Consider the following 15324-nt stretch of genomic DNA (forward strand, 5'->3'; position numbering starts at 1 on the left):
AGCAAACAAGCATTAAAGTAAGTTGAACTGATAAAAAACATTCATGAAAGTTATGTTTGAATAACTAGCGCTATATAACTCTAAATTACTAAACAGTTAGGCTTAAATTCATGAACATTAGCCACTGAAAAAGTAACAATAATCAATTGCAACAGATAAACGGATGAGATAGTTAAAGCAACAACACAATAGGAGTCTTCCTTAAAGTTGTAACTTCAACACACATGTGTCCAGATCAGCTGATCTGCATCTAAGCCTGCTAACCTGTATGTTGTTCTGGCTGTCCAGCATCCAGGAGGAGAGTTTCTTCTCAGAGGAGCCCGATATGCCCCTCAGACGCCTAGGGTCAAAGGTCAGGCACATGACGGGCTCAGGGTGGGCTTTGACTCGGCTCAGCACGGACCTCTGGGTTACGTCCCACAGCAGCAAGGAGCCGTCCTCGTACCCAGCCAACAGGAGAGGTCCGACACCCGAGTCTGGCTGGAAGAGGAGGATGATAGGACGAAGGAGGAGGGACGGCAGGATAGGAAGAGGGAGCATAAGGAAAAAAAAAAAAAAAAAAAAAGCGGCGTGAGTGAAGATGCGAGATGAGAGCCCTGTGCTGTGAAAGCCACAGAAACCGCCGTTTGGTGCTGGAAGCTAAGAGGAGCAGAGGTTATCATCCTGGAAGCTCCCGCTGACACTCAGGAGACGCTGGGGGCTCCATTCGTCAGCCAGAACACCATTACACCACTGCTCACTTTACTCCTCATCTATATTCCTGAGCTGCAGACCTCACTGTCGGCACTCTTTAAACAATTGTTTTGTTTTTATAAATCATGCTTGCTCTTTACTGATGCGTCTCATTTTTTGGCATAATTGCGGCAAACACATCCATTTTCTGTATTTCCTTTAGAAATGTAGTCACTTTCCAATGAATTCATAGCACTGATTATATGAAATGTGGTCATATATACAGTATTATTAAAGTTTAAAGCTTTAGGCTGGAAAGAGTAAAAGTATAGTTTTTTATAGTATCCAAAAGTGCCTGAAAAGTTGAATAAAAGCAAAACGTTACGGTAAAAAACCCAAACAGACTAGTAGCAAGACCTGATAAAGATGCAGAACAGATCCATTAAAAGAGCAAATGGCGTAAGATTAAAAACCAGCGTTAAGCTGAGTCACAGATAACCTTTTCGGTGCTCGCTGGCTTCCTCTACACGACTGTGTGGAATCCAACAGGTCTAAAAGCTGTGCTGAGGGAATGCTGAGCTTAGAAATCAAATATGTGGATAAGAAAATAAGGATGTCCTGACAATAATAAAAAAAAGTGGGAGCTTTGTTTATCTTTGCACTGCTGGAGGTGAGATGGAGGGAAAAATAAAGAAAAGGAGGAAGGAACGGAGGAGGACTGAATAAAAACAGGAGAAATATCTGATGAGATCATCTGGCTCTCCTGAGATCCTAACTAAAAATACACACACACACACAAAAAAAATCATGCATGCATATATTTTTTTTATTTTTATTTGATAAACACACAAACTGAACTGTTTCAGGAGATCAAGGCGGACGCACACTTGTGCACCAGCTCTAGCTTTTGTTTTCAGAATAACTCGAGGCTTCCAGAAAAGTCACGGTGCCAGGCAGAAGCGAGGAAGGAAGGCGGAGAAATTTTTTCCATATGTGCACAAAGGGCTGCGTCCACCATTATTCACCCGCGCTCAAGTCCTCTCCTCTGTTAGCGCTCTATATTTCTCCTCTTACAGCTTTAAACAAATTATAGACAGAGTCGTGTATTCCTTCCAAACACATCAGCGAGGACGAACACCGGGGGATTATGAAAACAAATAAAAACAAGTGAAAATCAGTGGCCCCCCCCGCTCCGCCGGCAGGGACCGGGCTAAGCGTTCCAGATTGGGGGCCCACCGTTTCACTTAAGTGAAGGACCTCCTTGATTGATGATGTCATGGGTCGGAGGTCGGGGAACCCTGGGTAGACACCTAATTCATTATATCCTCCACAGGCCTTTCTACAAGAGGGCTCTCTGCTGGAGTGGGGCTGGGGCACCGGGAGGAGATTCATCACAGAGTGACCAGCGGGAAAGACGGACGACTGGAAGCCGCGTGGAGAAGAACCACTGCCTTCACTAGAGACACGACCCGTTTGGGTCAAATCAGACGTGTCATTTTTCTGTTGCGATTTCATAAAGCGCATAAAGATCCACAAAGTCCCAGGCAAAAGTTTGGACACCCCTGAACTACTTAGAATTAGAATTTACGTAAAAACGTCTAGCTGGTATTTCACATTACCTGTTTTGTCCGCGCTATGGGGCGCACTGGATTATAAGACGCACTGTCAATGAATGGTCCATTTTCGACCTTTTGTCAATATATCAGACCCTCCAGGATTTTGCGATGTTGGGATCGCAACTATTAACGCAAAATCAAGCAAACCCCGCGAAATCGCAACTTTTTGCAACTTTGCCCAAAACACCGCAGCTTTCCCACAACTTTAACCCAATAAGCCCAAATAACTCATGAAGAAGAGATGTGACGTCACTTCCTGTTAACATCAGAATGCCGGGAGCATGCAGGAGCAGCGACCGAAGCGAAAATGTGCGCTAATGCTTCACATTTCAGCAAAGGACTGCGCAAAAAACTGCAGTGAAGTTAGTTTTAAGTTGGATGCTGGATATTCACGCTCCGCGGAGTTAGCGGCGTCTCGCTCACGGCCAGCCGTTCTCTGCCGGCCCCTCTCTCACGCGCGGTGGTTCACTTCAGTGAAACCAGTTTGACATTTTTTTGAGAAAATTGAAGGCTTTTAAGTGCGTCTTATAGTCAGGGAAAATGAGGTATGTGTTGTTTTCATTCTCTAATCCAGAAATTTGTATCCTCCTGACACAAGGGCAGAACCTGCATGAAACAAGCATGAGAGAGTGATGCTCTGTGTCTTCACCAGTCCAAACCGTCCAACCAGGCTTTTGATGCCATGAATAAATAAATAAATAAATAAATAAATAAATAAATATTAGTAATACTCGGGAAGTCTGACAACTGTCAGGCCTAACGTAAAGAGGTAAGTGTCAGAGGAAAACTGTCATTTCTCCTATTATCCAAACGTGCTTGTTTCAGCGTTAGGGGTTCATACACGGCGTTTGTTGTTAACTGGCACAAGTGCGGCATTTCGTTCGATGCGCGCCACTTTGTTTTATAGATTTCTGAAAGCCGTGTTTCTTTTAAACTATGGGGTCTGTCAGTTTTACTCATTTAAACCTGTGTTTATGCTGTCACACACAGAAGGTATTTGTTTGGGGTGGTGAGTGCCACCACCCCAAACCCAGCAGGCCTGAAGAAGCCCTCCTGCGTGCTGGATTCAGCTCGCAGGCCACCAGTTGATGATGGTTGGTATACACCAGGGGTGGGCAACCCTGGTCCTCAAGGGCCACAATCCTGCATGTTTGACTTGTTTCTCTGCTCCAACACACCTGATTTGAATCAATGGGTGATTAACAGGCTTCTGCAGAACATGAAGAGGTGATTTAATCACTGAATCAGGTGTGTTGGAGTGTTTTTGTGATGATATGAAATTGTCAGGAATATTTTTTTTTCTGTCAAACAAGAAAAGCTACAAATCTTTAAGCTTTATAAACAGGAAATATTGTGCTTTCTGTTCAGTCCCTCATTTGTAAACTGATTTTTGCTGCATTTTTATATTTGCACACACCCTTACAAACATTTTGTTTGATCCCTGCAAAAGTTTTCCCCCCAAAAACAAAACAATGTTTTGACTTCCCCCCCAAAAAAGGCTATCTGGAAGCAGAAAGAAAATTAGTCATAAAGCAAAATGTGAGCCCACTAGAACCAGGATATCTCAGACCTATAATACTGGAAACCATTTTTTTTATTACAGATAATGATGGAGGTCATAGTGAGGGGGGGAAAGAAAGCACAGCTGCAGCCGGACAGTGGTTTGGTCCTAGGTGGAGTCTCTCCTACTGTTTCTTAGTTTTACCTCGAGAAATGACTTCATTTAGGTGATTCTTATATTCTGGCTTCTGCAACTAATTCGACCTCCCTCAGTCAAAATATCTGAACAAGAATAAATCCAACAGGACAAAAAGGAGCATTTTAAAGCTACTTCATTCTACTGCTTAATTAACATCTTTGATGAGCCTGTAAATCATAGATAAATTGACAGGACAAAAAAAGACAGAAACAACCTAGAATTTTAATATTTAACTACTAAATTTGAAGGTGGTGCTGAAATTACTACATCCCCTGTGAGATTGTAAAACATGGCGGCAAACTATTTTGTTTCAAATAATATGTGTTAAAACACAATTTTATGTTTGAGCCAATAAATTTAGGCATGCATTTTTTTTATATTTAAAGAATAAAAGTAAAAGAAAATCATGGAAAATGTAAAAAAGCAGACAGTGGAGCCTACTCATCAGAGAATGGCTGACACCATCACCCTGCAACATGTTCGAGAAATATAAACCGTGCAACTAAGGTTGATTAGAAGGAAAGCATTTATGAGTTTATGGGCCTCAAATGCAGCTGATTTTCATCACTTCGTTGGGGACAGCTCACGATGTAAGCAAATACAATATAAAAACAAATTAAAGTATTAAAGCGGAGTTGTAAATAGCCCAGCTACAAGCCTGAGACCAGCAGGGCTTTTGCTGATGCATCCATCACAGGCCTCGGGCTGGTACCGCTTCGACATAAGGAACCAATCGTTTCCTTCAGTCGTTGTCCTGGTCCCACCATGATGTCATGGCCACGAGGCAGCGAGGTGATGAGCTCAGAGTGATGGATATCCGTGTAGGAACATTTCCTTTTCCCAGCCTGCCTCCGTTCACATTAAAAGCCCCGCTCATCTATATCACCCCCTCTCCCCTCCCGAGTCTAACCCACATGGGGTGGTGGTGGTGGTGGTGGTGGGGGGGGGGTTAGGGTTCTTCGCTGCTTTACAGTCGATCCGATGAGAACGAATTATAGAACGAGGTCAGGCTGGTGGGGATTCGTCCAGAGAGGGGAAGAAAACAAAACAAACGACGATAATAAATCTGTTGCTTGGTCTGTCTTTAGATTAAAGGAGGAGGAAGCGCGTTTCATCCACGCAGTGCAAAGTAAGGGAGTGACGGCGAGTGGGACGACAGAAAAAATAAAGATAATTGGCGGTGGCCTCTTCCTGGAGCGCGCGTAACAGAGATATGAGGTGGAGAGAAGGGGACATTTGTGTCAGCTGCTGCCTCCAGCCGTGTGGGCTGAAGGAAGTGGTGGGCCGCGCCAGCATTTGATGTGAGGAGAAGTCATTTTTCTTCCCGCTGACAAAATGTGCGAGCTACAGAGCGAAGAAGGGATTTGTATACATTCATAAATTCATGTTTTCGGTCTCTTTCCCGGAGCTCGGAGTCTCGGCGCGCTCAGTCAGCATAACGGATGACACGCGCCCCCGCCTTGAACGGAACCGGCAAGAAATGATTTACAATCACCTGAGCCCTTCAGCTTTGAAGTCAAGACAGCTGTCTGTGCGGGAGAACAATGATATTATATAATTTACGCTGCTATAATTGATCATTTTGTTTCCTGGCACTCAACGCCGAGCCAACGCGGGTTCGTAAATCAAACGATAAAAGATGGGTGCGGCAGGAAAATCAAAGCCAAACAAAAAAAAAAAAAAAGAAAATACAAACATAACGTCAGCAGACTCTAACTTGTCTACATGATTTCAAACTCTCTGCCACCTTTTAGGTTCTTGTATGAGCCTCTGATCAGCCTAACAGGATCAGAGTGCAGGCTGGCAGCTCTCCTAACTCTAGTTTCAACATGATAATCTGTGTTTTTACTTTTGTTGCATATAAACTAAACAGCCTATAAAATGTACTTGGGGGTGGGGGGGGGAATTGCAGTCTCTGCCCACAGCCCCCTCAAACCCAAAAAGTTAATTATTAACTATGAAAATAATTACACGGTCGTGTTATTGGGTGGAAAATAAAACTTTCAACAACATACACAAAACAGAAAGCTAACTTTTTGCCCAGATCAGATTGGATATACAGCTGCAGGCTGATATATGGCTGTGAACCCACGGCCTTTCCAAACGCTCTAATTACAGTGTTGGGACTTGCTGCCAGCTGAGAAGAAACTCGTGGAAAAATGGCCCGGGACGAGTCACTTGGGCCGTAAATCACGTGCCGCCTCTCACATGTGCTTTAAGGCTGATTTGTCTGTTGCGGTGTCTAATCGTGTGAGGATGGCCAATCGGAATAAAGCGGGCCAAGAAAACTACCAATAAGCAGGGAAAGGTAAAAAAAAAAAAAAAAAGTGAAATCTATTTGCTGTTAAAATGGAACCAGCTGAAGTTGACAGATACACGGAGAGACAAGGAGGAGGGGAAAGTAGGCTCCAGATTTATAAACCATGACACCTGGGATCTACCTGGCAAACTTACCTTCCACAGTTTTATGCACATGACCATTCCCAGCTTTGCCTCTGGTATCAGGGTGCAGACGGGGTTCTTACCGGACAATTCGATAATCTTGATCTGCGGAGGATGAATGAAATGTTGATCAGGAGGTGAGTTAACCTGCAGACATGTTTGCAGATCCTTTCAGCTATGAAGCAACAGCAGGCTGATTAATGACGACGTTCCACTGTTTCAGGATGTTTATGTCACATTAACTTCAGTTAATTGGGTAAATCTATGGCAAACTTGGGCATCTTACAGCCACATCCAGGCTCACAAGAAGTCAATGAAAGCTTTTATTTTGAAGGCAAGTGGGTGTTTTCACCAGCAGGCACTAGTGTGCTCACTAGCTCTCCACAGGTAGCAGAGTTTTTGAGCAATTTAGGAGTTACCTATCAGTGGGAGGTAAAAACCAAACAAAAGAAAAACAGACTGTAAAGTTTTTCACCAGACATAGACTTCTAAGTGTTTAATGACTGAAGCCAGGGCTTAGTTTGTGGAAAACAGAATGTTGTAAATTAAATCAGCACCATCAGACTAAATGAACGAAGAAATACAGAGCAGCCCGCACATCAGAAGCTTTGCTGTCCGAATTGTAAAAAAAAATAAATAAAAATGAAGCAGTCAAGACTAGTTTGACTGTCCTCTGATGGGGAGTTAACAAAAGAGTGTTCGGAGGACTCTGTTGTGTTAATGCGACCTGAGAAAAGAGAAGAGAGGACAACGTTCTGCACATAAAGACAACAGATCCAGATCCTCTCATTCTGAGGTATAAAACATGACTTCAGGGCCCCTGTTCAAGCCCACCAACATTTTAATTTATTTCACTGGAGACAAAAAGGTTAAAAAACAAAAACAACTGGACTTCTATTCTGTAGTTGAAGACATTTTGCTTCTCATCCGAGGAGCTTTCTCAATTCAGAAATAGAGAGTGTGGAGTTGAGCTTTTAAAGCTGAGATGTGATGTAAGCTGGATTGCTTGCAAATTGTTCTCACTCTCCTAACAATGGAGGCTCGTTAGGGTCCTTGTTTGTCTGACTCACTGATGGGCCACTCTTGTCACATGAGTGCAGGTGTTGATTGGAGTGAAACTGACTGGGGATCAGGCCTAAAGCTCCATTATATGTTTTGAAAGCTGGAATCTGAGACCTCCTCCTCTGTTTAATGTTGGTTCATTTAATTTATATTTAATTAATTAATTATCAATTAATTAAGTTAATTAATTAATAAAATTTTATTTAATACACCAGCATATTGAGGGTGTATTAAATACTGCAAAAAACATGCATATTTTGTCACAAATGTTTTTGTGGACGCTCCTTATTTATGATAAATCTATTAACTTTAAATTCTCAGTACGACTTGTTCCGAGTTTTATTGCCCAGTTGTAATGTCTACTCTAAGCAGCTAATGAAAATCATATTTACGGATAATTGTGAAATTTATATTCAGCAGAATTAAGTTTAGCCTCTGCAGCAGGCCCGGTTCTTTATGTGACCCTTTGGGGAAAACATAGTCGCCCACCCCTGGTCTACGGGAATTAGGGTTTTTGTGCTTGTGGGGCCTTACAAGCACACATTTTAGTGCCCGTTTATCTTGTACGAAGCATCTCAAATACTAAACGTGGCGCATAACAAAAATTTACGTCTCCCCTCACAATCAAATAGAGAGAAAAATAAAACTAAAGTGTTTAACCAATTCATCTTAATGCCATACCAACCAGGAAAGTGTTTTTTTTGTTGTTTTTATAAACCTTTTTTTTTGCTCAAATTCTGTTTTCATGACTAATTTTATTATCTAAATTGAACTTTTGGGTTCATTATGTTCATAGAGCTGACTGCCAAGTCATAACCTGCCTGTTTTCAGGACGTAAATAAAGCTGCAACGTGACTCTATTATCATTTTAAACCCTTGGTGGATCTGAGTGCCTTGAGCCATCAGTACAGTGTTATCCATCAGTGCAGGGGAGCTGCCACACAGTCTATAATCAATCCCGCTAAAGCCTGACCCTGCAACATTAGTGGTGTTTTCCTGCACACATTGGCAGCGATTCTGATAAAACTGCAGCTTCTAATGGAGCTAATGATAAAGTGCGAGTGCCTCTGTGCGTGCACGGGCCCACATTACTACCAAAACTAATTCCTTTGACTTCCTCCGCGCTGATGATTCGCATATTCATCCTCATTAGGCCTCAGATTAAACAGCCCTTTAAGGGAGTGATCTGTATTTTATCACTAGGCCACATCTGTCCTGCATGTTTACTTCTGCGTGCCTGACAAAGGGAGCATTTAAGAACTCCTCTGCGCCTCAGGTGATCTCTGTTCTTGTGTGGCATCAAACTGCCCATAAATAAAGCACTCACGCTATTAATTAACGAATTAATGTTCTTACCACAGCAACAATCTGCTGGCAGGGATCTCACTGCGAGCAGTAAACAGAAAAAAAAAAAAAAGCACCAGAAATAGCTCAGAATGAAAACTGTTCTCTGCTTTCATGTAAGCTATCCAAATAGTGGCCCACGGTGCTAAATCACGCAACCGTGCATGCTTTGAGGCATGTGCTTATGTATTGTTTCATGAGGGAATTTGTTAATGTGGGCGTTTTGCTTGCAGATGCATGATAGGCATCTGTCTTTGGCCCGTTATGTCTGTGGAATTGAGGCGGAGAGCCCAGATGACAAAATCGGCTGTGCTCCGTTTTGGTCCGCCTTTTATGGCCCCGTAGGTGTGTCTCCGTCTGTGTCTGTTGGGACAATGGCATTATTGAGGTGCTGGGAGTCACAGGCGCCCTGATGCCTGGCCTGCTCGGCTGGGGTTAGCAGAGGCACGTTTGACTGGATCAGGTGACCGCGCCGTCCCTTTCAAGTGCGGCTCCTCCACAGCGAAAGCGCGTAACATGAATCTGGAGGCAATAAAAGATGGCTGAATACTTGGCTGCCTTCTCCCCATCCAAAATTCACCTCTCACACACCGGCTCCACACAAATCCATACAAGCTGGTGGGTGTTGTGAACAAACGACAAGACAGACCAAAGCGTGATTTCATTGGAGCGTACAGTCAGGACTGCGGCACCAGCCAGCGGCTCAGAAATATAAACTGTTAACTCCGATTATTTCGTCAGGCAATATAGATTTAGACACAGGAACACGCTCATTAGTTACCCCCTGAAAGCCACAATCAAACTTGTTTTCTTAGGCTTTCCCAGAGCAATTAGGTGTTTTAGACAAAAGCTTTCAATGAATGGAAGGTTACCAACCACGGTCTGGACTTGCTGACGTAAAGCTGGGCGTCTGTACTCAGTTCCTGCTCTTCGAACGAGCAGAACTCCTGACACGACTTCTGCTTTCATTAACAACACCGTTCTGATTAGTGTTTGACAGTTCTACGTGATTAACTGCGCAGAAATTGCCTGATCACTGTCGACTGGATCCAGGAACTTTTATGAAGCAAAGAACTCTAAAGGTTTTGTAACATGGAAACTTCGAAAAAAGAAAGAAACTCGTGCTGGAAAATGCGATTTTTTCAAACAAACTCACGTCATAAGGAGGCCTGATCATGTTTGTGTCTTTTATCTTTATTCTTAAATTGTTTTTTTTTTCTGTCTACCTGCTACTTCTGCTGAAAACAGAACTATGTCTCCCAGTGAACACTTTAATTTATAGGTTTGAGGTAAAATTTTAACAGGAAAAATTGTTTTTTTTTTTAAAAAGACGGGGTTATTAGCCATTAATAAATCAATCAGTTATAATGAAGGGTGAAGGAAACAACAATTATACATTTTAGTTAAATAAATGTCTAAAGTTTTCCTGAAACTCTACTTTTTAAGGGATGCTGGGATGAAGCACATCCCAGCATGCTTCGGTAGGGCGAGGGATGGTCAGATTTTAGAAATGCCCTCCCCACGCTCCGCGTCTTACCTCCTCTGTCTGTTGTCCAGCGAAGGCCAGCAGGTGGTTTGTCGAGCCCGTCTCCAGGAGGGAGCACTGACAGAATCCAACACTGCCTGTCCACACAGACTCCAGCAGCTCGCCGCCACCGTCTCTCAGATCCCACAGCCGGACCTGCATGTCTCGACCCTGACTGCTCCGTTCACACAGAAAACAAAGAAAAACTCACGTGCTGCAGATATTAACACAACAAAGAAATCTCTTTCAGTGGGTGAGCTTTCTATTAACCTTATAACCCTAATTTTTGGGTTGAACACAAATAATATCTCACACTCATAAGTTCTGCGTAGAAGACAGCTGACTGATCTTGGGGTTGTTGTTCTGAAGTCACAGGTCTATCCAGTAGCTTTCTACTTTTAAATGTATTCCAGTCATTAGTTTTGGCCCTAAAAACCTTACAACCCGGCTACATCCATCTCTATCTTCTACCGCTTATCTGTGGTTGGGTCGTGGGGGCAACAGGTCATGGAGGGAAACCCAGACCTTCCTCTCCCCGACACTCTCCAGCTCCTCCTGGGGGATCCTAAGGCTTTCCCAAACCAGAGAGGATACTTACTCCCTCCAGCAAGTTCTTAGTCTCTTCCCTGACTACCTAACTATATTCTTACTCTGGAAGGTATTACTGGCTGCTAATGTTACTTTGACCATGATTTGTTTTGAAGTTCTCAAACTAAGCAAGTCTTAGAACAACATTCTTTCACTGATGGAACAACAGCAAAATCTGTAACACCCTATCCCTGAAAACCAGTCAAGGCATTTGTCACATCCAGGCTGGCTTATTTCAACTCAGTTTTACTTGATTGCTCCATAAACTATCTTAAAGCTGTTGAATTCTATCCTGCATACAGTATAGAGATAACCCTTACTGAAAAAGATCATTTTTCTTATTCTCCAGACATCAGCTACCTATAAAATCTAGTACATCATTTAAAACCATCCTTATCATGTGTAAAGTTAATGGAAAAGATTGGAGCAGCAGCAAAACCTATTACTTATTCTTTATGAAAGAAGGATTTTGCTTGTTTTAAAGAAATAAACTGGAGCATTATTGTTTTGTGTCTATATTAAAGGAGAACATAAAGGTTGTGACACATCGGGACACTGGGTGGTATCGTTTGTCCACTTTGATGAACTTCAGTCCATGTTTAAGAATTTTTTTAAGTGGCATCTAATTTTTGGCCTGACAGGCACTTAAAAGCTTCAAAGTAATACTTTGATATTATTTAACGCGAACGCCACAGAACTGATTTACCGCCATTCAAAGCGGAGCGATTGTTTTCACCCAAAGAGACATTAACGCAACGGTGCCTTCCATTTTTACTCGGAAGTTGGAATTTCCAAGTTCCATGGTGGAAAATGCCGTTAGAACGCTGAACAAAGTCAGGCACCGGAATCAGAAAGTCAGATTCCTGACCAGGCCCGACCTTCAAATCTAATAAGGCTACCTTACATCTGAAACGTTGTGATAGCTGCAGAAATAAAGTTTATAATTTCACTTCTGTCAGCCTGTATCTCAGTAATCCAGCCACACATATAGGACTGTACGACCACTATCAGTGAACGTGTTGCTGAAGTGTCTGAATGCTTAGAATGCAGAGAAAACCACTGGTGTCGGCTTGTATTGCTAATAGTTGTTAACCTGGTGACTGAGCGTAACAACTAGCAAACCCTATAGAATTTCTGACTTGTAAATGGATTGCGGTTAAGTTGGATGTGACATCATTCCCAGAACTGGTAAATGGAATGCAGCTTAAGTACTCAGATGTATTGCTCCATTCTTATGGTTTCCTACAAACCCACAAGAAGTCTTAGTTGTCAGATCCCAAACTTACTTATGGATACCAGAAGTTTCAGGTCTAGAATAAGAGGCAGAATTTTTTATTTTTTAGGCCTGTGAAACAAGCTCCCACTTTGGGAATGAATTATCAACACTCTGCTTTTTAAAACTAAAACAAAAAATTTGCCTTTATGAAAGAGCTTATGTTTAACTAAATGTTACCAGTTGTAACTTATGTGTGACATGTTATATGTCGTTTTGCTTTCATTGCACATTTTATTCAGATTTTATTGCTACCCACAAATTGCTTTTCAGTTTGTGCTGTTTTTCATAGAGACAAACAACCATTCACGCTCTCACTCACACCTAGGGACAATTTTATATTTACCAGTGAACCTAACATGCATGTTTTTGGTCTGTGGGAGGAAACCGGAGTACCCAGGGTAAACCCACATGAGCACAGGGAGAGCATGTAAACTCCATCCAGAAAGACCCCAGGCCGGGAAGTGAACCTGTGACCTTCTTACTGGTAGGAAACGTCTCTAACCACTGCTCCTCTGTGCCACCCCATCTTTGATTATGTCTCTTTAAATGTAAGTTTTGTTGTTGTAAAATCACTTTGAAGCACATCGCTGCTTAAAAGGTGCTACAGAAATAAAATCAATGTAGAGCTGAGTCACACTGGCTTCATCTGCAGGAGTTTTGGCTCATATGAGGTGTGTGTAAATGTTGTTATGAAAGAGTAAGTGTGAAGGCTGCGTAACGGCAGCTTGTTACAGCCACAGGGAGTTATCTGCTTTTGTATGTTCTGCGCCGTCCTGTATGTTCTGTACCTGTGGTGTCCTGTGTTACAACACCAGCACTGAGTGTACGTTGTACAACGCCCACGCTCAGAAACCACAGACAGTAAACGCACGTGGAGGTAGAGTTGGAAGTCAGACTATGAGAAGTTTGTCTGCGACTGCATCTAATGCACCAGGCCCACAAAAGAACATCCCATCGGGGGGGAGACTCACCTGATGAGAGAATCTGTCGACTGCAGTGTGCTGACCCAGATGACTGAACTACCAGAATGAGCCTCCACCACCTTCTCTGCCCTCCTGCTGTTCAGGTTCCAGATGTGGACGGCACCCTTTTCAGACCTGCAAAACCGTTAAAAGGGCTTCACTCTTCCCGCGACACGCAACATTTTCCTTAGAGCCTATTCTGCCGGACATCCACACAGTAAAGAATCAAACAGGCTGACGTCTGCTTTTGACCAAATGGGAAAAACAAACAAACAAAATATTACTGAAATCATTTGAGCAATGTTCCAAGAGCTGCTCTCGCACATTCAGGCTCTTTATCTCTGATTTTACCCTGTTTGGGAAATAACTAAAAGTACTGATTAGCTTACCCAGAAAACAGGAGGGGGGTGTCCTCTCCATTGCATCTGAAGTGGAGGGTGTTGAGGGCACCTCCAGCCCCCCTCAGAGTGTAGATGGGAGTTGGAGCAGGGCGGGACATCGAACGACTAAATCAATATGCAGATAAGAGGATGCCGTAACCCATCACAGTCACAGAACCTGCAAGAGAAAAATTCATTTGATTGCAATATAAATGTAACATGCGTGTAATAAACATGGACAGGCTTAAATGTCCAAAAAGTATTCTGAGCTGCAGTGAATCTCTATTCATGAGGCTGAGCATCTGGAGAGCTAAAATATTTGACTTAAAGCTCAACTGAGATCAAATCTAAAAAGAAAATTGACATTTCCATTTCCATTAACGAGGGTCGGAGCGGTGCTTCTCTTTGAAGTGATCCCAACCAGAGTTCTGATAGTAATTCCCACATTGGAGCTTATGGATCCAAATCCAAAAGGTTTTTATCCTTCGGGAAGCCAAAAAATGAAACTCCAGTGGTATTTTCTAGGCCGGTTCGAACAATTAATTCTAACGAACTGAACTACATCGTACTGGTATTCATCCACTCACTGATGAATGGCTGAATGATGTGAACCTCGGTGGCTCTGTGAACGTCACACATAAGGGGGGGTCATGGAAAAAGCCGAAAAAATAAAAGTATAATTTTTTTTAATTTGAAAATTTTACAATAAGCATATTTTTCTTTCAACTGATGTTGGCTTCAAAACACTTTTCAGTTCAGCTTTAAAGCAGGTTAACTGCGTTCTGTCAGAGGACAGCAATCGAGTCTAATCATAAAAAAACTGATCTTGTTTTTGCACAAGCACCGAGCTGAGGCAGTCCAAGAAAAGCTCCTTCCTGCCTTCTAGCTTCTCTGCTCCGCACAAGGAGGCCGTCGTGTTCTGCACCGTCTGCATTTCCTCTCCTGCTAGTAGCTACAAACCCTGTGGCTTTCTCTCACCCCGTCTTCCTCCTTTTGCTCCGTGATAACACCTCTCTTACTCAATACGTCATAAATCACGCGCCCCGACAGCTTAATTACAGTAAACAGACAGAGAGATTCGGGCTCGTCACTCCTCTTGTGATCAACAGCCGTTGTCCCAGAGGCAAAGGTAAAAGCTCGGGCTTTTATGTCGTTTGTAGGCTGAGATACTGAGGAAACCAAACCGACCGCAGGTATGCTGCGAGGAAATAATACTCCTGCATGAAACCGACGCACCTTCACATGCGAGCCACTTTTATTGGCTGGCTGCTCATGGCAAGTATTCAGCTCAGAACTCTAAGTCCCATTGCCCGCTTTAAAAAGAAAAAAACGCTGCTGCACAGACTTTTAAAGGATATTTCCTCTATATGGAAAACTTACTTGTTTCTTGCAATCATACATATACGAACTTAGCATGAAAACAACAACGCTGGGCAAAGGTTTCAATCTTTTTCCATGAAACATCCAATCACTCCTAAGGTAACTCTGAAGCTCAACGAGCCAAAACATGAAGGCGGGGTCATCAACAACTAGCTTTCCAGCCGTTTGAGCAAACAATGATACGACTTTGGCACAGCTGTTTTTGTTGTTACTTTTTCAACCGGACAGCGTCCATATTCCTGGGCGTTCTTGCGTGTGCCTATTCTGCCACAGTTCAGCTTGCAATTCCACCAGAACAATCCCGGAACAGCGACTACGCTGCAGTCGAAGTGAGAGGTTACAAAAGCGGAGACAGCACCCCTTTTTCGGGGATGAAGA

At 42.9% G+C, this 15324-nt stretch overlaps 1 protein-coding gene across 4 annotated transcripts in view; it reads right to left on the reverse strand.

The window, feature by feature from the left end:
* gnb1l (guanine nucleotide binding protein (G protein), beta polypeptide 1-like) overlaps positions 1 to 15324 on the reverse strand; it is a 30610-nt gene that overhangs the window by 9092 nt on the left and 6194 nt on the right. For 2 of the 4 annotated variants that reach the window (XM_017414542.3, XM_025005610.2), the window contains exons 2-6: positions 13576 to 13744; positions 13196 to 13321; positions 10373 to 10535; positions 6442 to 6534; positions 265 to 480 (exon numbers count right to left, since the gene is read on the reverse strand). In XM_017414542.3, coding sequence (XP_017270031.1) covers positions 265 to 480; positions 6442 to 6534; positions 10373 to 10535; positions 13196 to 13321; positions 13576 to 13685 — 708 coding nt within the window. In that variant the 5' untranslated portion in view covers positions 13686 to 13744. Of the gene's footprint in view, positions 1 to 264; positions 481 to 6441; positions 6535 to 10372; positions 10536 to 13195; positions 13322 to 13575; positions 13745 to 14153; positions 14523 to 14544; positions 14565 to 15324 lie in introns of those variants that run through there. The other 2 variants (XM_037977030.1, XM_037977027.1) reach the window with 2 other exon arrangements.

The sequence above is a fragment of the Kryptolebias marmoratus genome, linkage group LG1 (assembly GCF_001649575.2).
Source record: "Kryptolebias marmoratus isolate JLee-2015 linkage group LG1, ASM164957v2, whole genome shotgun sequence".
NCBI classification, from domain to species: domain Eukaryota; kingdom Metazoa; phylum Chordata; class Actinopteri; order Cyprinodontiformes; family Rivulidae; genus Kryptolebias; species Kryptolebias marmoratus.